Raw genomic sequence first — 23,570 nt, 5'->3', positions numbered from 1 at the left:
AAAAGCAATGATTTTACTAAGTAATTTAATTAATAAATACAATTAATAAAAAATCTAAGAAATGCTATAACTTAGAAAACATGTGTTTACAAGTAGTGACGATCTACAAGTAAAAGCTCACAACGCGGCGCTTGTAGATCTGCTGTTTTCACTAGTTTGGGCCCCGGCCAAACATCTCATTCTCTTTTGGATCTCAACCTAAAAGGTTTGGGAACCACTGCAAAATCTGGATAGGCATTGGACTACAAACTCTGGCATGGGTCAGACTCCAACAGTGAGATTCACTAATGTCCCACAGCAGCATCAGCTTTTGATGGCTTCTCCAGCAGGACATCTAGCACCATCTAAGCACTTGATTCTGTTTATCCCTCAACACATTTCCAATGACTACAAAACACAGGGAACCCTGTGGGGTGGTGAACTCATCTACCCACAATCCCCCGGGGGAGAATGAATGTCTGCGAGTGCCTGCAGGGATTGCGGGCGGGATTTTTTTTTATAATGCCAACCTCATAGGTGGGCATGAGAAATAACGGCTTCTTTCTAGGTCAGGGCACAAACAGAACAGAGGGATTACACCGGGGAGCCGAGAGGAGATGAGGGCTGTCTCTCTCTGTCTCTGTCTCTCTCTGATGAATAAAACAAATTGTACCAGATATCCGTCTCACTAGAATGTTTGTTCCTACGTCTGCCTGCCTCAGAGAGTTCTGGAATATTTTTATATATGAAGGTTCTTCAAATCTATAGGTCTATGTATTTTTGAAAAAAGTGAGCACCCGACAGTATCGCGTAACGATGCGCTGTGAGCTGGTACATCGGATACTGTATTTTTGTGTTTAACAGAAGTATAAGATAGGGTTAAAAGATTTTCCTGTGGATCCCCTAGAACCCCCTTCAAGACCCCTGGGTGTCCCCAGACTACAGTTTGAGAACCAGTGTTAAAGGAGACATAAGAAAAAACGCGAGAAGCTTGAGAATAAAAAGCAGTTTCATAAAAATGCTCTGTACGAAAGCCTGGATATCACAATACTACTGCCTGCAAGGAGGAGATTTTACACTGAGTTCTACTGAGTTTGACGACGTCAAATAAGTAAAATAAGGACCAATATAATTGGCCAGACCTGTTAAGGCCATACTGATACTAATGGACATACATTCAGACATACACAATCAGTGAAATGTTGGAGCGGGAGGCACCTCTCAAAAAACGACACTCACGGTTCCCACACATTTTTACCAATTAATTTCCAAAACCTTTTCCAAAACCTTTCCAGAATATTTAACCCGATTTCCAGGGCTATATAACAATTTCAGCTCAATAACAGGTCGCTTACTCTATAGGCGCATTGCCCAAAGACAGGTAGTGTATGCCAGTGGTTCTCAACCTTTTCAGGCTGTGACCACCCAAATAATCATATTTGAAGATAGTTGAGGAATTTTGTATAACACGGTTCTATTGTGAAAATAGCAGATCTACATGCTCACAACGCCTCGCAACGCGAGGCGTTGTGAGCATGTAGATCGGCTATTTTCACAATCTCTGCCTCTAATATTTGACAATTTGGCCCAGGTTGAATTTGTCATTTCAGGTATTAACAAAATCAATAACCTAAGACAATGCATAGCTATTTTATTTCCAGGACCTTCCAGGACACTTGATCAATTCCAAAACTTTTCCAGTACTGGAAAAAAATATTTTTCTAATTTCAAAATATTTCCAGGGATTTCATGACCGTGGGAACCCTGAACACTCATGTCAACTCACTTGTGCCTGAAAGGGGAGACGAACTGGCAGTACTGGCAGCTGTACTTGTCCTCCTTGCTGAACAGGGCCATGGCCGAGTGGCTCCTCTCGTGCGAGCGGAGGCCCTGCATGGACATGAACACCCGGTCGCACTGGCCACACGGGTGACCCCCGGAGGTCAGGCGCTGCTTCAGCTGGCCCCCCGACACGGACGCTCTCGCCGCGGCCACCAGAGCCGCCGCTCTGCTACCACCGCCGCCTACGGCCGCCCGGGGATGGGCTCCCATGGTCTCCACGCCGCCCTCTGGTGGGTCTGTCGTGGTGGCGTTGGTGGAGGCGGTCTCCAAGCAGTCGGGGACCGCTTGGAGACCGTTGGTCATGCTGTCCTCTGCGGGCAGGGACAGGGGCTGCTCACTGGACTCCTGCTGCCAACGGGAAGGAGAGGAGATGGTTCGGTTAGCTCGTTCTCTCTCTGCTCGCCAGCGTAAGTCACTCTTATTACTTATTCTCAAGAGTGAGTTTCAGGCAGTGGTGGAAGTTTTCAAATGTTTAAAAATCTTTTGAAAATAGCAGATCTACAAGCTCACAATGCGTCGCATCATTGTGAGCTTGTAGATCGACTATTTTCAAATGGCCGAAATGTATAGGGTTGAAGTGTTTAATGTATGTTCTGTAATAATAATCAATCAACAAAGTAACTAGTAACTACATTTTTCAAATAAATGTAGTGGAGTAAAAGTTGGAAATTGGAAATACTCAAGTAGTACAAATACCTAAAAAAAGTACAGTACTTAAGTAAATGTACTTAGTTACACCACTGGTTTCAGGGAACCCCCCGGGGGTCCTTGAAGTTGTTGTCACAACATGTGAACGTGCAAAATGAGAGCAATAGCACAGCAAAGCTATAGAGACTGCAATATATAGGGACTGCAATATAAATATTGTAACATGACAACGAAACCAAACAATCTACAGCATTCTTAACAGGAAAACAAGACAGGTTCTAATAATAGCGTGGTTTCATTCGACAGTGATGAAAGTGATGGCTCATTGGGTAATGTTTTAGCCCTATCCAAACCCCATTAACTTCCATTGTTATAAAATTATAATACATGTGTGCTGATCGGTCCATTGGTTTGCTAGATTAGTCCCGGACTGACAGGCAGACTCACTCACAGGCCGACTCACTCACAGACAGACCCATTTCTAGACATTTAGCCTCTTAATAATTCACTGAAATAACAACAGGCTGCCTCTATGACACGCTATTGACTCGTACCCAAATTATACAATGTTTTTTCAAAAAATTAATGTAAGTAAAGATTAAATTTGAACGTGAACTTTCCCTACGCTATGTAAATGACTCCCTGGCTAAATGTAGACAGCGATTAGCCTTGATTAAACTCCGGTCTTCCCTTATTACCCTAAACATTGGCAGGCTTTCAGAATGACAAAGCAGTGCTTCACTTCTTACGGCTAATAAATATGACATAGCGTCTATGGGGACAGCCGTGCCATTCTGGCAATGTTCCTAAAATCCTAACATCAATGCGTGTGACTTTCCTTCTCACTCTCAGTATTATGATATTTTGTCGACCTTTCAATTCAAAGTACCACTTTGAGAATACAGGTGAACACACCGCAGGTAGTTAGTTGCAAGAAAACAAATCAAATCTTTGTATTTTTCTTTCCCATTCAAACTTAACTCATGAGCTTAGAAAACAGGAAAGCATCTGTGTCATCTTAGATGTCTTTGGCTATTCAAAAACAGCAGATCTACAAGCGCATAGCACGTCGTGCTCATAGCACTTCGTGCCGCGCCCTAAGCTTTTAGATCTGCTATTTTTTGACAAATCTTGAACATTTTGTGCAAATCTTTGAATGTTCTTCTGGGGGTCAGTGGAACAAAATATTTTGAGATGGGGTGGTCGGCGGCCCAAATAATTTTGTGTGGTCTTTGACACGGAAACATTTTTGAGGTACAAGTACTAGATTGAGGTACAAGAGATGAAACATTATAATAATAATAATATCAAATGAGGGTGCATTAATATAAAAGCTAAGGATCGACATTGTGTTTACCTTGACATGTCCCTCTTTGACCTCTCCATACTGGACATGTTTCCTCAGGTGGTTGCAGATGGCTCTGAGGGTTTGGTGGACCTCCACGCAGAAGTTACACCTGAAGCCTATGGGAGCTTTGTTTGTGGGATTCTCCTGTTAACAGAAACGAGAAGGAGACAGGATAAATGTTTATGTGCAACCCTTTTTTTAAAGCAGTGGTTCTCAACCTTTTCAGGCCGCGACCCCCAAAAGAATCATATTTTAACTGGGGACCCCCCCACCCTGACGAGCACTAAGGGCTGAGGCATTACAACACAGTTCTATTGTGAAAATAGCAGATATACGCGAGGCGCATGTATATATGCTATTTTCACAATTTCTGCCTGTAATATTTGACAATTTGGCCAATGTTCAATTTATAATTTTAGAGGTATTAAAAAGTCCTAAGATTGTCACTTTAGATAATATTCAGATACCCTCTACATACTTAAACTTTATGTTGGTTTGTTTACAGTTGAGTGAGAAAACAATGTTGCCCAAAATAATTTGGGGGTCCCGACCCACAGGTTGAGAACCACTGTTTTAAAGGATTCTAAAATCAAATGTAAAGTGGTATGAATGAACTTCTGCATCTACTAACCTTGTCAGGCTTGGCGTTGGGCGGCAGGTCTGTGGTCTTCTGCTTGCTGAGAAGCCTCCGCCGCTCCTGCCGCATGGCCCTCTTCTCAAAGTCCTCGTTGTGGTCCATCAGATGCGTGGCCAGCACCGGCAGGTCCAGGAAGGCCAGCTCGCAGTGAGAACACTGGTACGACTCCGAGCCGTCCTCCTCCCCGGGGCCGACCGACACCGCAAAGTCCCTCTTCAGGTCCTTGCCGTGCTGGTCGTTGTAGTGCATGGAGAGCAGCTCGGCCGTGCTGAAGGACAACCGGTAGCACTTCTGACACTTGAACGGCAGCCATTCGCCGTCGCCGCCTTCCTCCGACCGAATCTGGGCCTTCACGTCTTCCTTGTCGTCCTCGTCCTCGGCGGCCCTCTCCGGTTCTTTGGCGTAGATCACGGTGAAGTAGCGGCCCAGCTTGCTGGCGTGCTGCTTCTTGGGGAAGACGCCCGGGTGGCGCTTGATGTAGTGCGAGACGATGCTCTTCCGGCTGAAGGCCTGGAAGCTGCAAAGGGAACACCTTTTCCTCTCCACGGCCAAACGTAGCTCTTCGCTCATCTCGGAGCTGTCCCCAACAGGCGACGAGGGCACCGTCACTTTATTGATGGGCTTGTCCGTCATGGTCTTGGAGGCCGCCAAACAGTGGGTGTAATAGGCGTCGATGTCGTGGCGCTTCTGGTAGTGTGCCGCCAGGCCTTTGCGTATAGGGTTCGTGTATGGACACAGGGCGCATTTGAAGACGTTGTTTTTGCCCTCGGGCTGAGCGCGGACATTGTTGTGCTTGATGCGGTAGTGGCGTGCGATGCCTTTCCGGGTGGAGCAGAAGTATTTGCACAGCTGACAGTTGAAAATAGCATGTTTCTCTGTCTTATTGATGGGGAACTGGGAGAGGGCCTGCGCAAAGTCTGATGGGACCTGGGGTGCCGCCAACACACTCGTTGAACTGCATTCACCTCCCGCCTCTGAATCTCTATTGGAGGAGTGATGGGCGTGAGAGAACATGTCGTTGGCTGGTTGATTGTGATATTTTTCATAGTGGATTTTGAGTTTCTCCATTGTCCCATGTGTGTAGGGGCATATTTTGCATCTGTACGCCCCGTAGCCCTGCCGTTGCGTTTTGCACTTGTCCTCGCTTTCATTTAAATCGGGCATCTGCTCTATGTCATCTGCAAAGTCCTCTGCGGTGACTTTCACTAACGGGTGTCGTTTCTGGTAGTGGGTGAGGACCCCGTGGATCCGAGAATTCACATACGGACAGTGACGGCACTTGTAAACGGAACTGGGGTTGATGTCGGCCTCCTGTGCGAAATCCGCAGCTTTTACCTTCATGCCAGGATGCTTCTTCCCATAGTGCGTCAGGAGGCCATGGAGGCTGTTGTATTCTGACAAACAGACAGTACACTGATATGGGTTGTTGGAGATGGACAGACGTGAATGAGAGTGGTGGGAGACACTTTCTCGGGGTGGGGTAGCGATGACCAGAGCTCCGTCGTCTTCAACAAACTGGAAATTGAACGTTGAACGTTCTTTGGCCATTGGCTGCGTCAGCTTTTCAGGTGGCCTATGTCCTTTGATAATATCCAAGAGTATAGATTCATCCCCTTTGATGACCCATGGGTGAACTGCTTGGTAGTGACTAGTGATATCCCATATGGTACAGGCCTCAAAAGCACAGTCTCTGCATCGGTAGTGCTTAGTGTCTGAACCGCCATCTTGCTGGGTTGTTTCAGGTCCAGCCCATAGCTTACTGGCCATGTACGTGTAGTCTACGTTGTGCTCAGGATGGCGTCTTTGGTAATGCAGCAACAGACCTTGGGGTTCCGAATGGGAATAGATACACCACTCACAATGATAGCCAGCCTCTAGAATGCCATCTTGGAAGGCCCAGTGTAAAATAGTCATTGCCGTGGCCTTCACAGTAGGATGATCTTTCTTCAGATGTTTCTTCAGGGCATAGACATAAGGGGATGCATAGGAGCAGTGTTTGCACTTTAATGAACGGAGACTTGCGGAGTTCTCAGGGTCTGGGGGCGCCGGCGCCACGAGTCCGACAGATGAGACATTTCCTGATGCTCCCATCTGCGCACGCTCACGCTGACTCCGGACAACCGCCGTGTGGCGGCGTACGAGATCTGCGTTCGCTTTGGCGTCCTTATGTTTCTTCTGGTAGTGAATAAGTACTCCTTTTACAGTGCGGTTGCCATAATCACAGTGCTGGCAAAAGAACAGCATCTCAGCCTCTCCCTTTTCTCCACTTCCAGTTTTGGGACTCGAGCTGCTAGATGCATCATGCCCATTATTGTGGAATTGCTTCAGAAACTGTTTGGGAGTTGCGATCTGCAATTCGTCCATCAGTTTCATCAGTCCGGGGGTAGGAGCGCCATGTTTGATATATTTTGCTGTCACCTTTACTTCTGGGTGTCTCTTCTGATAATGGACCAGCACGCCCACCACAGACCTGTTACTGTACACACAGTGTTTACAGTAGTAGATGTCCTCATCAGATCCATATGACGAGGAGGTGGCAGAGGGCTTCGGTGGCGTGGCGACGCTGAGGTTGAACGCAGAGTTGGCCGCAGGTTGTGAGCTATCTACCGAGATGACCTTCATGGTTTTTTGTATGCGGAAATAAGACGCCTTTTGCTCTGGATGCTTCTTCTGGTAGTGGACCAAAACGGAGTGCATGTTTGGGCTGGAGAAGGAACACACGTCGCAGTCATAGATCACAACGTTCCCGGCCACGGCCTCTTTCAGAGCCTCTGTCTCCGCACTGGTGGCTTCTGGGGTTTTGGAGGTGCTTTTGGGTGCCGGACTAGAAGAGGATCTCGGGGTGGAGGTGGCGGAATTGAAATTCTTGGGACCAGAGTTCAATATTTCCCTCAGCGTTTGAGATTCTCCACTCTTGTGGGACTGCTCCACCACATAACTGGAGAAGATCATGGCATTGTTGATTTTGACAGTGGGATGCATTCTTTGGTAATGAGGCATTAGGCTCCTGACATTGGGGCTTGTGTATGAGCAGAAGCGACACATGTACACCAGATTGGGCTGGTTGAAGTTGAGAACATTGCTAGCTTCGGGGTGGTGTTCCATATAGTGTTGGTGCAAATCATTGTAATTTGTATACTCGATGTAGCACTCCAGGCAGCGGAAGACAGCGCTCTGATCCTCAGGATCTAGAATGTATTTAAAGCTGAATTTGATATACGGGTGCATTCTCTGGTAGTGGGTGCTGACACTGCGGGCTGATTTGTTGTGGTAATCACAGTGTTTACAGTAGAAGCGCGCTATTCCGGGTTGATCCGAATATTCTGCATTCTCCTGGAAAGTGTCTTGGTTATTCTGGTCGTGGAGATCATTGGGGTCAGCGGACACGTTTTCACTGTCGTCCGAGAGTGTTAGAGTGATGGGAATGTTAGACTTAGGGTTGCTTTTCCTTTTGCCTATTCGGCCACTCTCGTGAGAGTTGACGGATCCTCTTAGTTTAAGTTGCTGTGTGTTGTAACGGTTTTTACTGCTAGCGTCTTCGTCGAGACCTGTGTGATTTTCTGCATCTTCCTCATCCATGTCATCTAGGTTTATGATCATATCCTGCTGGCTTTGATTTATCTTGCTCTGAAGGTTGCTTGCAATTTCATCAATTCTAGTTCGTTTCTTAACTGAAGACAAATCCAAAGGCAAGTCGTTGATGGACTTCCTTGCCCTTTTCCCTGTCACAAGGGGCTTTTTGGTGGCAAGGCCAAGAATGGAGGTTTGGGTTTTTTGCAGGAAAATTGGAGAAGTCTCCTCTTCAGTGTCTGGCTGGTCAGTCCCTTGGCCTTCAAAGACCGTGGCCTGGATGTCGTCACAGTAAGAGTGCTTATGCTGCTGGTGAACCCTCAGGCCCTTTAGCGAGGTGGTGGAGAAGCTGCACAGAGTGCAGCGGTGGGGATTCTGATTTAGATCGTTCAATGCGGTGCACGCTCTTTTCCCGTTGACTCTGGAGCCCACACTTCTTCCGTTTACCGGCTCTGCCGCGGTATCGTCCTGTGGTTCCGGGCTATCGCTCGTCAGGTCCATGGTCTCCAGGTCCGAGGAGCCGTGGCTCTGCTTGTGCGTGCCCAGTTTGAGAGGGCTGGTGCATATGAACGGGCACTGGTCGCATTTATACACCGTGGTTTTACCGGACAGGTGGATGTTCTCGATGTGCCGAGAGATGCTCCGCCGGTGCATGGTGACGAAGGAACAGAAGGGGCACTGGAAGCGGTTCATGTACTTTCTGAACGGTATCCCTTTAGTCTCCAGCAATTTGTTGCTTTCGTCGTCAGTCAAAAGTTCTTTTGCATCGGCCGACAGGGTTCCGGTGTAGCTGGGATCGTCTATGTCGCCTAAATCTTCATCGTTCTCTTCCAAGCTGCTCTGAGTGTCCTCGTCGTTGAGCAGGCTGCCGTCCACCTCGTCGACAGTGTCGGAGACATTTGAAACGGTAGCAAACCTCTTGGACACGATGGAGGAGCCTGTGCTGTTTGGTGTCACCGCGGAGATGTGTGCGTGCAGCAAGGACGGGATTACAGCAAGCAGCTTCCCAGTGTCGCGTTCCGGCGTTGCCACCGTGGAGCCCTCGTTCGCGGTCACGTCGTTAGGCGTTGCGTTTGACCTCGACGGGCTTCTGGAAGAGCAGGGAGAATTTGGCTTGGAGGAGCTTGTGCTCGCCTCGCCGTCCAACTCTTCACTACCGGAGACGATCTTCACTTTGTCGCCGTGCTCCTTCACCACGTGTTCGGTCCAGCTGTCCCTCTGATTAGTCTGATAGTCGCACCATTCACAGGCAAATGTGAATCCCTTGAGGAATTCACTGGTGGCGTCCGTTTCCCCTTCTGCCCCAGCCTGCGCCGAAGCCTCCTCCGTACCGCCAGAGGACGTTTTGTAATGATATAGTTGGTGTTTCATGATTCTTGATTTGCGCGGGGACTTATATGTGCAATGCTGACAGCAGTACACTTTAGAACCGTCATTGTGCATTACGATTGTGTAACTGGGATTCTTGGATGCCGGAGGGACGGAGGAGTTGCTGGCATCCGAGTCTTCCTGTATGTTATGCACCTTCTTGTTGTGGTTCCTCAGGATGGATTTCGATCTGAAGTAGCGAACGCAGAACTTACACTGGTAAAATCGGAGGGATTCAGCTGTTTGTTTTTGTAGTGGCTGACTGGAACTTTCATGGGAGTTGGGACCTGAAAAAGACACAAACTTCTGTTAGTGTTGTTGTCGATAGTATTGTAAAAATTAAGCAAAAAAACTAGTGTAATAAAAATTGAATTTGGCATGATAAATAGAATGGTTCTCCGACAAATACCATACCTCACATAGCGTTAAGGAGAACTCCTCCTATTCAAAGTTAACTCTGTACTGGTCCATGGTGTTAGGAGTCCTAACGCCATGGACCAGAGCTAGCTTTGAATACTTTATAATAAATTGAAAGGTCTTGGTGTTTCACATGAAAAAGCTCAGGTAATTTATATTAATAATAATACATAATATACAGTATAGTACATTTTGTTTTTTTATCAACCTTAAAGAAAAAAATAATAATAATGCTTTGTGCTTGTAGATCGGCTATTTTTTGGTGAATGTTCCCCCCAGAATAGGCATCATGCTGTTTTTTTAACAAGCCCTATGATGCTCACCAGTACATAATGCATGCTATGATGCATAATGAGAAGCCTGTTGGTCTACACATATCCTACACATACTACAAATAAACATTTTGTTGTTCAAAGGAGGTATGTCACTATTGATTTCGCACAAAGAATATAAATCATTTAAGTGTTCCCTTCATTGTTTTTCCTCCGATCTCAAACTCTTGCTCTGGATAAGAGCATCTGCTAAATGTCACAATTGTCGTTATAATTGACAACTTCTTACAAAGTACTGTAAGCAGCCATGACAGCTGTGATAACTTCCCACATGTCTCTCCAACACACAAGAACATTTCAATCGCACCAAAGAACAAATTCAGATGGTGGAAAAATGCAGAATGGAAATCAGGGACGTGCAGAGAATGTCAGAGAGGAAGGGGCTGAAATTTGGGGCCTTTTGGTGAAGATATCGAAAATAGCCGACCTCCAAGCTCACAACGCGTCGCGACGCGTTGTGAGCTTGGAGGTCTGCTATTTTCAGTACTTGATACCACACTAAACTAAGCATTAAAAAAGGCAATACTGGAGATACAGCATGGATTTCTACACTGTGAGGACAATTCTTTCAACATAAGACGCTGCATTCAAGTTCGGGAGAGTTTGGACAAGGCAATTAATTCTCTTGAATGCTACCTTCAGGTATGGCATGGAAAGAGGGCATTTGCATTTCTTTCACCATAGTAAAAAACGGCATTCATGGTCTGGAGAGGGCACTTTTTACGGATGGATAAAAGAGCTGGGGCTCAAGCCCCCTTTGATGTTTATGTGTGCACGTGCCTGATTGAAATGATCATATATACTGTACGGTACGCAGGTTTACGTAAGGCCAATGTAGCCAGAACTCATTAAAAGCTCCCCACTTCTTCTGTAGTGACTTTGTCTTTTTGTTCTCACATGTAGTGGCCGCAGCAGCAGGCTGGCAGCATTGAAAGCACTGGCGGCACACTGGGAGCAACGTGTGCAAATTGCACACAGCCTCCCAACATGTACACTACACCAGTAAGTGTACTCAGGTGGGTTAAAGTCAGATGCTCCAGTGCTCTAGTCCATTGGTTCTCAAACCTTTTAATTTCAAGGTCTCCCTTAAATCTGACCGTGTACAAATGGAACCAAATAAACCCTGACGGGTTAATTGGTTCCATTTGTACACTGTCAGAGTTACAGACTTCAATTTAGTCACTGGAATCCACTTTGAGAACCACTGCTCTAGTCCATTGCTTCTCTTTTTCATGTCAAGGACCCCCACATTGAGACTTTTTAGCCCGCGAACCCCCATTTGAAAAGACATGCCAGGGACTCCCATAAGAGAAGATTTTTTTTACAGGTCTAGCAGTGATTCTCGACCATTTTAATTTCCAGGACCCCCATTTAATGGCATTTCTATCTCTGGGACCCCAATTTATATTGTAAAATCAATGTTCATTTAACTCTGAGTTACATACCGGGGTCCATTTGGTTCCTAACTATCATTTAGCTGGGGACCCCCTGGGACTCCCTCAAGGACCCCTGGGGGTCCCCGGACCCCACTTTGAGAACCAATGCTGTAGTCTGTACCGATGTTGAGTACCGGTACTGACCCAATTCAAGCACGGTCTGTAACTACTTTGTAGCAGCCTTTTATGCGAACATGAAGCAACAATTAGGCGATCATGAAACAGTCTGGTTCATCTGGTTCAACACTGGCTTCCCTTTCTCGTTCATGAATAGTCCAATTTCTTCACGCAGCCTAATTGAAAGAAACGCTTCGCAGTGTGGCACGGCAGGCCGTGTCCAATATTATCATCAGACTAAAAGAGCATCAAATTGCTGACTGGGTGAGATGATTGGCTCTAATAAAAGTGTACCGTTGTTGATCACGCCGGTGCTCTCATCAACTGCAATAGAGAAGACAATAAAGACTTTGCCTTGTCTTGCAGTTGACTGTGTAAATATACTACAACAAGGTCCCTGATTCTACCTTTGTTTCTTGATTCCATGATTCTTTCTGCCATGTGTTCTTTAAGTTGTAGTGCACAGCGAGAGGTCAACCGCTGCCTCCACTGTTTTAGAAAATTGTCATTGTCATGAATTAACAATCAAGGCTTTTTGCTTTTTTTCTTTACTATTATTATTATTATTATAACCTATGGTGTTAAAATGTCAGAAGCAAGCCAAAGAAAGTTTAACTCTTATGTACCTGTGCACAAGATGACCTTGAACTTTTACTAGTGGAATGATGATATATAAAAAAACATCTAAAACCTATTCATTTACAATCTATTTATGCTCCACTGTGCGACGCACCGAGAATATCCGATGTACAAGCTCACGGCGTCCTACTCTCCGTGCGAGAACGAGTATGAATAGAGCTTAACCAATTTAGACCTGAGGCCAATTCTAAAAAAAATGCCTTCTAAATATTTCCGAAAAACTGTATTAAAAATTTACAAAACAACTGTGTTGCTATATACTGTACATGGCAACAACAACACAAAAATGTGTTCCCATCCTGAACGGTAAAAAGTTACACAAAAAGGGGTTCCTGTCCTTAATGGGACAACACTTACTGGTTCCAGCTGCGTTAGGAGGAGGAGGCGAACAGTCCTTGACCTCCTCTTTGTTGGTGTCAGAATCCACTAAGTCTTCCTCTTCTTCTTCCTCCTCCTCCTCCTCCTCCTCGTCGTCCTCTTCCTCCTCCTCGTCCCTCAGGGACTGGGACTCGTCTGCGTCGGCGGGCTGCAGGAAGGCGGTGTGGACCTCCTGGATGTGGCTCTTCAGCTCGTCGTAGGACTCGGCGCGGAAGTCACAGCCGTCACACTGCAGCACCTCCATCCTGGAGGAGTGGGACCACGCCCCGCACGGTCAGGGACACCTGGAGGACAAGGGGACAAGGAGGAAGACCAATGAGTCAGGGGGTCCACACGTTTTTTCATCAGACCAAGAGCAAGGACCCCTTTGCTGAGAGAGAGATGAAGCAGGGAAGGACCCCATAATTTAAACCAGTGTTTCTCAAACTTTCAAATTTCAAGGTTTCCCCTTAACTCTGTCACACAACTCTGTACAAATGGAACCAAATGGACCGGTTCCATTTGTACACTGTCAGAGTTACAGACTTGTATGGGTCAATTTAGACCCCCCTAAAGGAACCCACAGTGTCCCTGGAATCCACTTTGAGAACCACTTATTTAAACCACTTTATCCATTTACGTGTTGGCTTGGCTATTCAAAAATGAAAAGGTTTGAGAACTACTGGTGTAGAGCATATTAAAGGAGCATTGAGCACCCTTTAGGCTGAGCAGCATCACACGGTCCCATGTGGAAGTCACTCACACTCTCACTTTTCACATTTTCATCCATCATTCCATCCATTTAGTTGGCACAATTACAGCGTTGTTAGTGCTGTTTTGTAACAATATTTTTTGTCCGCAAGGTTCCACCTCTGGTTCACGTTTACATGTTTTGTTCTCGTTGATGTGCCAACGGTGAACAAAACCATGCCAAATGATCAGAAACCTAACACTATGTGAGATAAAACATTGGATAGGTGGATCATACCACGTTTAGAAGAATCACCCTCTCAAATGTAACTCATCTTTCAAAAGACAACAACCCACACTATAGGTGTAATAAGTCCTTAATGTCATTCATCTAGCCGTTGCATTTAGTTACAGCTTCTAAATAACTTCACGTTTAATGTCATTAAAGTTTATGTCTAAAATGATCAAATGTTTTTCTCATACTCGGGGGTGCGTATACAAGCATTTTTCAACCCACTACTCTCTTTCTGGGGCAAATTCAACCCTGCTTGTGTGTCAGCTGTTAACTAGCCTCATTTATCTGCCTGACAGTTTCAGCTGAAGAAAGGATGTGCGCAATTTCTATTTCAAATCAAACATTAATGTGCATACACGATTTCCAAGCAGAGTACAGTATATGCTTAGATACTGAATACATTACAATATATTTGAGATTATGCAAATGTGTTAACGAGGAACATTGCTTGTGTATCAAGTTCTTGCCATGTATCAAGCTTTATTAAAGTGATTCGTCTTCCTTTTTTTTCAAGTAATTCTCTTGTGTGAAAAAAGAATCCTGTTGAAAGATGTAACTATGGTAACACTAACCAGGTAGGCCTCGCTGTGCTGTGAACAGAAGTTGTCATGAAATGCTTAATCTTTAGTCCCATGCAAGTGGGACAGGTTAGAAGTTCATTTTAATTCCTCAGAACATTTTAAAAGGTTGAACTTAAGTTCAACATTGGGTGACAATATTTTCAAAAGCCCAGACCAGTACCGTTAATCACATAAATCCTATTTCAAATAGTCAATTTCTTTGACTTTCATCAGGATGGGGAACAATTATGTTAACCTTTCAACAGAACAGAACATGATGAACATTTACTGCATGAATGCCCTCAAAACAATTGTTACTGTATTTTGACTGGTGGTGAAAACCGAGACAATTAGTGAATGCTGAAAACCGGGACATATGAGAGTTTTTGATATATCTTCCTGGTCCCCAAAGGAACCTCAAGGATTGGGTTTTCGTGGGTGGCAGTCTGGCAGAAGGTTTTGTCACCAGCGTCCAGGGACAGAGACAAAGGGGAGCTTGAGCCACACTGACTTGTTACCTTGACAACAAAAAGGTAAGAGTCTTTGAAGTCGAGGGCTGTGGGAAGCAGCGATAGCTAAGAGGTCTTCCACGGACGTCTGTAGTGTGATGATGAATAAGCGGCGCGTCACCGGAATTACTCCGCCCTGGGGCCGAGGAGGCCTAGAAAAGAGCTGCCGCTTATTAGGGAACAAAAGAGTTCCTTCTCACCGTCAGCCGAGAGTTGTCCAATTCTATAATCATCTGGGGTTTCTCTCTGACAGGCAGGCACGTCAAAGTGGCAGAAGATTCCCAGTAAGCAGTGGATGATACGAGAGCAGGTACACTGAACACAGTTGAAGAAGAAGCCGTGGTCACACAACTCGCTGAAAATGGCCGGTGAGAGCTTAAGAGAAGGTGAATAATGGAACGGTCAATTCAGGAAAAGTAGACGTTGTCGAACTCGACGGGACCTTGGGGAGTGGTCAATCACACTTTTTCCAGATGCTTTATTATTCAAAACATCCCACCAAAAGTCAAAGTTGTATGTTATGTAGCAAACTGCATGTCCAAGACAAATTCTCCTCTGGACTTAATAAAATAATCTTGAGTTACAATCTTTGTTTGTAACATACTCTAGCTATAGTCTCATCATCAAACAGAGTATTATTTTCTATTAACGTTTAAGAAAGTATTAAGTAAGCAAGTAAGCCTTGCCCAGCCATGAGGCCCATAGGGCAGGAGCCTGGCTCCGGTTTCTGTAGCGTGAGGCAGCTTGATGTACAAGTACACCCCCTGGACAAGACGCTAGTATGTCGCGGGGACTTACCCCCAATACAACCCTTGATGCAGTGTGCAAATCAGGGAGGCGCTGGGTTCCAGTTTTCAGTCTTTGGTATGATCGAACCCCGACCTCCCAGTCTCAGGGCGGACACTCTAACCACAAGGCCACTGAGCTGGTGCAGGAACGTATTACCTCAGGAGAAAACATTCCTGTGTGGTCTGGCAGAGAGACCTTTTAGTTGATACTTGGGGTGTTGGATGTCCATTCCATAGGTTTGTGAAAGAGGCCTCAGAGGGAGAAGAGAGGGTTTTAGGAGTGGAGAGGTGCTGTGTTGTCTTGTGGCGTGGTCGGTGTCACTTGGCTTCCACCTCCATCCTGTTTGACAGAAAGTTCTCCTCTGAAGTATATCCCGTCACAGAGAATTGTTTTTGATGAAGCGCTGTTGAAAGCCCTTCTTCATCCACTTCAGTAGAGCAGACATGGAACATGAAACGGCTTGTTCTCCTCTCAGTCGCCCATCCTACTGTGCCTCCAGAGAGGCATGGCGGCAATACTTCAGGGAAATACCACTGATGTTCTATATTTGGACGAGTTGCTCTTCTAGTTACCATGCATGCCAACCTGGGAGTCGACCCTGAAGAAGAACTTAGTTTAGATGTCGACAAGAATGGAAGCCAAGAGCAGCAAATCTGCTTTGCCCGCTGAGGAGATTTGGCACTCGCTGAAGCTAGGAGTTGATGGTTCTGTTTGAACAGTGGTTCCCAACAGGGACGTGCTGGCCATTGGGAAAAGCGGGACAACTCCCGAACGGCCGGTCCATTCCCGGCCGGTCCAGGCTGGCCATTAGGAAAAAAATACAAACAAAATGTCTGCCTTCTTTCCATTTTGGGGGCTAGGCGGCCAACAAAGAAAATCGTCACTGTCCGGCAGAAACCTTGTATCTCCAAGTTTTAAATTTGTAATTTTTTTTTTCACAAAGCAAAGCCCTGCTTCGTCATACAAGGCCGTTGCACTAAAGTAGTGAAAACAGCAGATCTACAAGCACACAACGCCTCGCGATCGGCTGTTTTCACTAGTTTAAATCATTTTTTAAATGATAAATACAAAACAAACGGTTTTGGACATACAAGTTTTCCACCCGACAATATAACTCATGTAATTGGCCCACTGGCTTGTCACTTGTCATGATCTGAAATGGCAAATCTTTGAGTAGCAGCAGCGCTCTCTCTCTATAGCGCGCAATGAGGACCTCTCCAACTCTTTTTCCCGGGCTGAATCAGGGGGCCAGCACGTCTCTGGTTCCCAAACGATGCACCACAAAGGCACACTAGCCTAGACTAGTGGTCTGTCTGTGATTTTATGACAGCCACAAATTATTATTGCAATATACTGTGTACACAACTAACATGAATAATAAATAGCGAAAATAGCAGATCTGCAAGTTTATACAATGCATCGCAATGCAATTGTGTACCTTGAGATTTTGACATGCGTGCCTTGAGCACAATGATTTTGAAAACCATTCCGCTGTAGAGAATCACTGACTGACTTCAAAGCGTGATGAAATATCAAAGCTGTCTTTTATAATCTTTGTACTCTGCTAGCCCCCAGTAGGTCGGATATAATATATTACCTGTTATGAAGTAACAATGAAAAACTGTGGAACACAAAGATGAATTAACCACAATTTCTGAAATAAAAAAACAACACATTTCTAAAAATGTCTAAATTAGACAACAAGCTGATCATTTGAGGAAGTACAGATAAGTACATAATCTATTTTGCTAGTCCTGTAGCACAGATTGCCTGTTGAGAAAAGATGAACTATAGCAGTGTTTCTCTTCATTTGGTTCTATTTGTACACTGTCAGAGTTACAGACTTGTATGGGTCAATTTAGACCCCCATAAAGGAACCCAGTCCCTGGAATCCACTTTGAGAACCACTGTACTATAGCAATGGACTCGTGGATCATGAAGACGAATCAAAAAGTTCAAAGAGAGTGGACTTGATTCACTATTCCTTTTTGTCACACAAAGTCCTGATTTTATCATATGGTTCACTGTGTATTTTCTTTTGTCAAAATCCTCATTACAAATACTGTCACGTTCTGTGATGAAAAATACAAAGGGAATAAATGGACTGCCCACGTGATCTGGTTGGAATATATAAGCTACATAGATTTGGAAGACACTTCCCTGTAATCACACATCATAAAGCTCTTGATCTCAATGTAATGACATTAAAGCCACTGACACGTCCATATCAACACTAAAACACCTGTACAACCAGCAGACGCTGTGAGGCGTTGTGAGCTTGTAGATCAGCTATTTTTGGCAAAGAGGTTTGGTGTAGAGGGGAGGGTTAGGGTTAGGGTTAAATATCTGCAAACACATTTAACATGAATCCAAAATACACTGACGATTGCGCTGTCAAACAATGAAACTATATGGAATCTATGAAAGGATTGTGGGGGTCCCTGCTTCATCTCTCTCTCAACTAAGGGGTCCTTGGACTGAAAACGTTGAAGACCCCTGGTGTACAGGCATACACACCACACGTCTAAAAGCACTGTCCAGCTAGCTTAGAGTCCTTAGTGTCACCCGACTGGAAATATTGTCCTAATAGTGGCACTAGAGGAAAGGTCATGGTCATGGATGTCACCCTCAGTAGGGGCCCATTATTTTAAGGGAGCATGAAGGTACAACACAGTTATAGGAACAAGGCAGTGGTGGACTGCCATCCTACCCTACCACTAGCACGGTAACGCACTGTAAGATTATGGTACCGTTCACCACTATTAGCGGGGTTAGACAACGATACTTGTTCTACAGCAGTCCTATAGGTAGCTTCCCTTGAGTACGTATTGATGCTGCTGCAGTGAGACATCTTGATCAAGTGCTGCTGATGCTGAAATGAATGATACAAGGCAAGCAAGCTCTCTTGTCCTCTACAATACTGATCCCAAGCACTGGGTCGGGACCCTTTTAAAATTTTTTTTTAAGAAATTAAGAATTATATACGTTTTTAAACATGCAAACACATCTAAGAAATGCCATGAATAAAATATGATCATAATTAAGAAGTAGTGAAAATAGCCGATCTACAAGCTCTCAACATGGCGCGAAGCGACGCATTGTGAGCTTGTAGATCTGCTATTTTCACTAGTCGCGGGAGAATGTCTCATTTCTCTTTTGGGTCATGAGCTAAAAAAGCGTAGGAACCACTGATCCAGAGGAACCTTGAACTTCATGTGGAGTAAAGTAAATTAATTCTCAGAAAATATGTTTTGTCATACTACTGGTTGATTTACATTCCAAACAGATGTAGCCTGAATCTGACTCCTGATATACTTTTTCATGCGATAGCTGAATGGTTAGGGAGCCCACCTGGGGAACCAGAGCCCCTGGTTGTCCCTGGTTCGATTCTAGGCCAGGGTAGCAATGTCGTTGTGTGTCCCTGAGCAAGACTCTTAACCCCTTATTGCTCACACGCTCTTTATGGGCAGCAAATCATCTGGGTTGGGCTGAAAATACTGAATTTCCCCCTCTGGAGGAGGTAGGTAACAAGTAAAGCTCACATGTCATGACGTTTCTTTTTGTGTTTTTGAAACTTTCACACATGTCCAAAATAGGCCAGGTTAAATGTTTTAAATATATATATTTATACAACATATTCATGAAAAGTTTAATTGTTCATGGATGACTTTTTTTATGTAAAGCCACAGATGTGGGTGAGTAATAAAGTAAATAACTACGCTGACTTTGCTGTGTTTTCCAGACTTGCGAGTAAAAAATGGAATCAAATATGATATCAACATTCATCAAATGCACTGGCCTAAGAAACAGGTGCAATGTTGAGGGCGGGAGTTGCGATGATGTATGGGGGAAAGGTAACAAAAGTGTCCAGATTCCTAGATGAATAATTAACATGACACTGTGTACCAAAGACGTGTATCCAGCAACAACAACAAAACGAAAAAAAGTCCAATCTTGAGATGGTATTTGTCTAGTCTTTGACACGTTTCTCCCAGATCTTAATACTAAAATAGAAAGGAAATAACAGACATGAAACACATGATTGATGACACAAAGTGCACCTGCAGGGAGTCGGGCTGTGGAGGAAAAATAACCACGTAAAGTAACTAAGTACATTTACTCAAGTACTGTACTGTACTTAAGTACAATTCTGAGGTATTTTTACTTTACTGGAGTATTTCCAATTGCCAATACTTTTACTTCTACTGCTCCACTACATCTCAGAGGCAAATATTGTACTTTTTACTCCACTACAATTATTTGAAAACTTTAGCAGCTAGTAGATCTGCTATTTTCAAAAGATTTTGTATAAATTTTAGACATACTGTATGATAACTTGTGAAACGGGACTCAATCAGCAGAAAGAGTACTTTGACTTTTGGTAATTTAAGTATAATTCGATGCCAATACCTTTGTACATTTAATCAATTACATTTATAATACCGGACTTTTACTTGTATACAGAGTATTTCCCTATTGCAGTATTAGGTACTTTTTCCACCACTATAAGTAACACATACCAGGCACTTCCACAACTGCCTGCAGATGTTAAAAAAAAGAAAAAAGAGGTTCCCCCTCTCAAACAGGCTGGAAGAGACGGAGTAGACCAGCAGAAGAACATGTTGTGAGGCTAGAATGAACTCTAGAACACACCTGATTATACCTGAGGAGGACCGTCATGAAGTAACTGACTTCCACCAGAGGATGGTGCTGTTTCTACAACTCAATCAAGTACAAAGCTCTCTCTCTCTCTCTCTCTCTGTGTGTGTGTGTGTGTGTGTGTGTGTGTGTGTGTGTGTGTGTGTGCGTGCGTGCGTGCGTGCGTGCGTGCGTGCGTGTGCGTGCGTACGTGCGAGTACGTGTGTGTGCGCGAGCACGTGTGTGTGTGTGTGTGTGTGTGTGTGTGTGTGTGTGTGTGTGTGTGTGTGTGTGTAAATGGTGCATTTATATAGCCATTTTTTATCCAAAGCAATTTATATATGTAGATTGTGCATTACATTCACCCATTACCACGCACGCGCGCGCGCGCGCGCACACACACACACACACACACACACACACACACACACACACACACACACACACACACACACACACACACACACATACACATACAGTATGAATGTGTGTGTGTGAATACACCGATGGCAGAAGAAACCATGCAAGGCACCAACCTGCACATCGAGAGCAATTAGGGGTTCAGAGAGCCTTCGACATTAACTCTGAGGGAGCCCAGGATCAAACTTGGGACATTACCGTTCCCACCCGGCCACTCTACCCCTGAGTGTGCATGCGTGCGTGCTTGCGAGTGCGCCAAATGGACCCTTACAAGTCCATTTGTTTAAATAATGGACCTTAATATGAAAAGGGTTGACAACTACTGGTGCTGCTCTCAAGAGTTATTATAAGGGTCCATTTGGTTACTCTCCATCATTTAGCTGGCGACCACCTGGAACCCCCTCGAGGACCACTGGTGGTCCCCGGACCACTGGTTGGGAATCACTGTTCTACACCCCTGAACTTGACATAAAGAGTAAAATGGCCACAGCGTAATTATGGTCCATGCCGGGAATGAGGGGAAGATTATTATTAATGTGTCCCATTTCATTACTTTGGGATAAGCAACAGATGGAGGGGGTAGTAGGGCAGCAGACTAGCAGACTATCAACAGTCTCAAATAAGACACAGGATTAAGGATTTATGTCTTTGAACGGTTAGGTCTTTGTTTTTCTGTTGCTTGACCTCAACCACCATTCAAAAATATCTATGCACAATGTTACCAACGTGTGTGTCTTACAATTCAAGTTAGTTCTGAACTCCTAGTTAGCGCTAATAACTTTTCAACAATATTAGCTAGATATTTGGGTAGATTTGGGTTCTGTAGATTGGGCACTGTTATGGTCAATATACTGCATCCATCACCAGTGAGAGAAAAAACAGAGAGGAAAAGTGAGAGAGTGAACATTGCAGTGGTTCCCAAACGGTGTCTCACTCTCGAGACACTAAGGTGTGCCATGGGATTTTGGGACAACCACCACATATTATTATCATTACAATATACGTACAGTATACAACTAAACAAAACGTCATTGCTGTGATGTTGGCCCACACCAACCCCAGTAATAATGGTGGTATAAGAGCAGCAACAACACTAGTATATCGTCGTTGTCGGGTGGAAATCTCGTATCTCCAAATTTGTACGTTCTTTCGCAAATCATTCAAGGCCGTCGCACAAAAGTAGCGAAAACAGCAGATCTACAAGCACACAACGCCTCGCACCGCGAGGCGTTGTTCAAAACAAACGGTTTTGGACATACAAGATTTTAACCCGACAACGACGAAAACTGTCGCTGGAGTAGTGGGAACGCCATCGTCGCACCCTGCAATGTTGTGGCCCTCGGCTTGGTAGGTACCCGAGACATAATTCGGCCTTTGGGAAAAACTAATTAGGGAACCCTGATTTACTGATCGTGGTGTGCCTTGAGATTTTAACTTGTCCTTTGGTGCAGGGCCCCAGGTTTTGGGGGGTAAACCACTGAACTAGTGTAAACCTCAGAGACAGGTGTGGCAACGCAAGAGGGGGAAAAAAACTGTCTGTGACCAAAAAAGAAAATAGCAGAGGCTGTGTGGCAGCTTTTTCCCACAAATAGGTTTTTCCTTGTGTCCGCGGCACGTGGTTCCTTTGTTTGCTGACCCAGCGAGACACTTTTCATTTAAATATAACTCATTAGCATTCAAAATGGTTGATGGGCTCCTGCCAGGGCAAGAGCCAAACTAAAACACAACTCTTCCAAACAAACATCTCTTTGGTCATCAGCTCATACTTTCAGGCAATCACTTCTATTAAGAATGTATGTACACCACATGTTGTGTGCAATTTCTGATAGCTAACAAGAATGCTATGGAATATAATTCTGTGTTGTTCTAAGTGTCCTAATAAGACATACATGCAATGGTGGTTTTCACTGCACTATACTGCTTTGTTTATATACTGTACATACATTCATGCTTAATTGCTTAGACTTAACATACAAAAGACTACAGTTTTGCAGATGGATTGCAGATGATATTTGCATATTTTCTTTCCCCAGACAGTATTTTAATTTCAGAGCCTCGTGCTTGTCAAAAGCCAAAATTAATTATTCATCGGCAGATCTTTTGAACAAATAAAATCTGAAAAAAATATCCTTGCATAAGTATTCAACCCCTACGCAATGTTCTTGATAATAACAGCTTTAAATTGTGTTATCCTGATTATGGTGGGTCAAATGTCTACTCCAAATCTCTTCGCTGAAATTAACTGATCAACAAGCTCACAACGGAGCACAGAGCAGACTGAAGCAGGTGCACTATCTCCATCTGTATTTTTTGCCCCATCCATTCCATTCAATCCTAACAATTGTATCCAGAAATTAAATGCTATTTTAATGTTTCACGTTGGTTTTAATCTGTCAGTGCACAGGTGTTGATTACTTATGCAAACAGCATCTTTCAGATATCACTTTTTCTCATTAAATATTTTCTAATAATGAAAACCACATTTTGAGGTCCAGTCCAGATATTACACAGAACAAAATGTCAATGGCTTTTGTATCAGTTGTAATTCTGACAAATCTGACAACTTTCACAGCGGTTGAACTATTTCGCACGGCACCGCAAACGTTCTGTTTTCCCAGGTAGACCTTTCCACCCACCAACGTCAATATAGGACGACCACATTCCACCAACCTGTACCCCTCTGGACCTGTGTTACAATGGTATCTTGGAAAACAACAACCTTCAGCGCAAAACCGACCTATAGAGCAAGTACAACCACCACGATACCCATAATGCAGCAGCAGGTAAGCATTTCTCCCTCTGGTGTGAAAGACAACCTGAGAGAGATGGTTCATAGTAGTGGTGCAACACAAACCCAGAGCTAGAACCAACACAATGACTGAACCACTTCAACTCTAGCGTTTCTATTGGGGAGAGAATTTGCCGAAAGAAATATCCAATGTACAAGCTCCAAGATCGTCTATTTTCGGCGAATATATA

The 23,570-nt window shown here is 44.5% G+C and overlaps 1 protein-coding gene across 1 annotated transcript in view; it reads right to left on the bottom strand.

Moving 5' to 3' along the window:
- Positions 1-23,570, bottom strand: part of znf462 (zinc finger protein 462) — a 74,414-nt gene that overhangs the window by 23,810 nt on the left and 27,034 nt on the right. The window contains exons 2-5 of the mRNA XM_080743123.1: positions 12,691-12,995; positions 4,449-9,679; positions 3,827-3,961; positions 1,766-2,169 (exon numbers count right to left, since the gene is read on the bottom strand). Coding sequence (XP_080599249.1) covers positions 1,766-2,169; positions 3,827-3,961; positions 4,449-9,679; positions 12,691-12,955 — 6,035 coding nt within the window. The 5' untranslated portion in view covers positions 12,956-12,995. The remainder of the gene's footprint in view (positions 1-1,765; positions 2,170-3,826; positions 3,962-4,448; positions 9,680-12,690; positions 12,996-23,570) is intronic.

The sequence above is a fragment of the Nannobrachium achirus genome, assembly GCF_963921795.1.
Source record: "Nannobrachium achirus genome assembly, chromosome: 15".
NCBI lineage: Eukaryota > Metazoa > Chordata > Actinopteri > Myctophiformes > Myctophidae > Nannobrachium > Nannobrachium achirus.
Note: the sequence above shows the minus strand (reverse complement) of the source record. Positions and strands in the feature narration are given on the sequence as shown.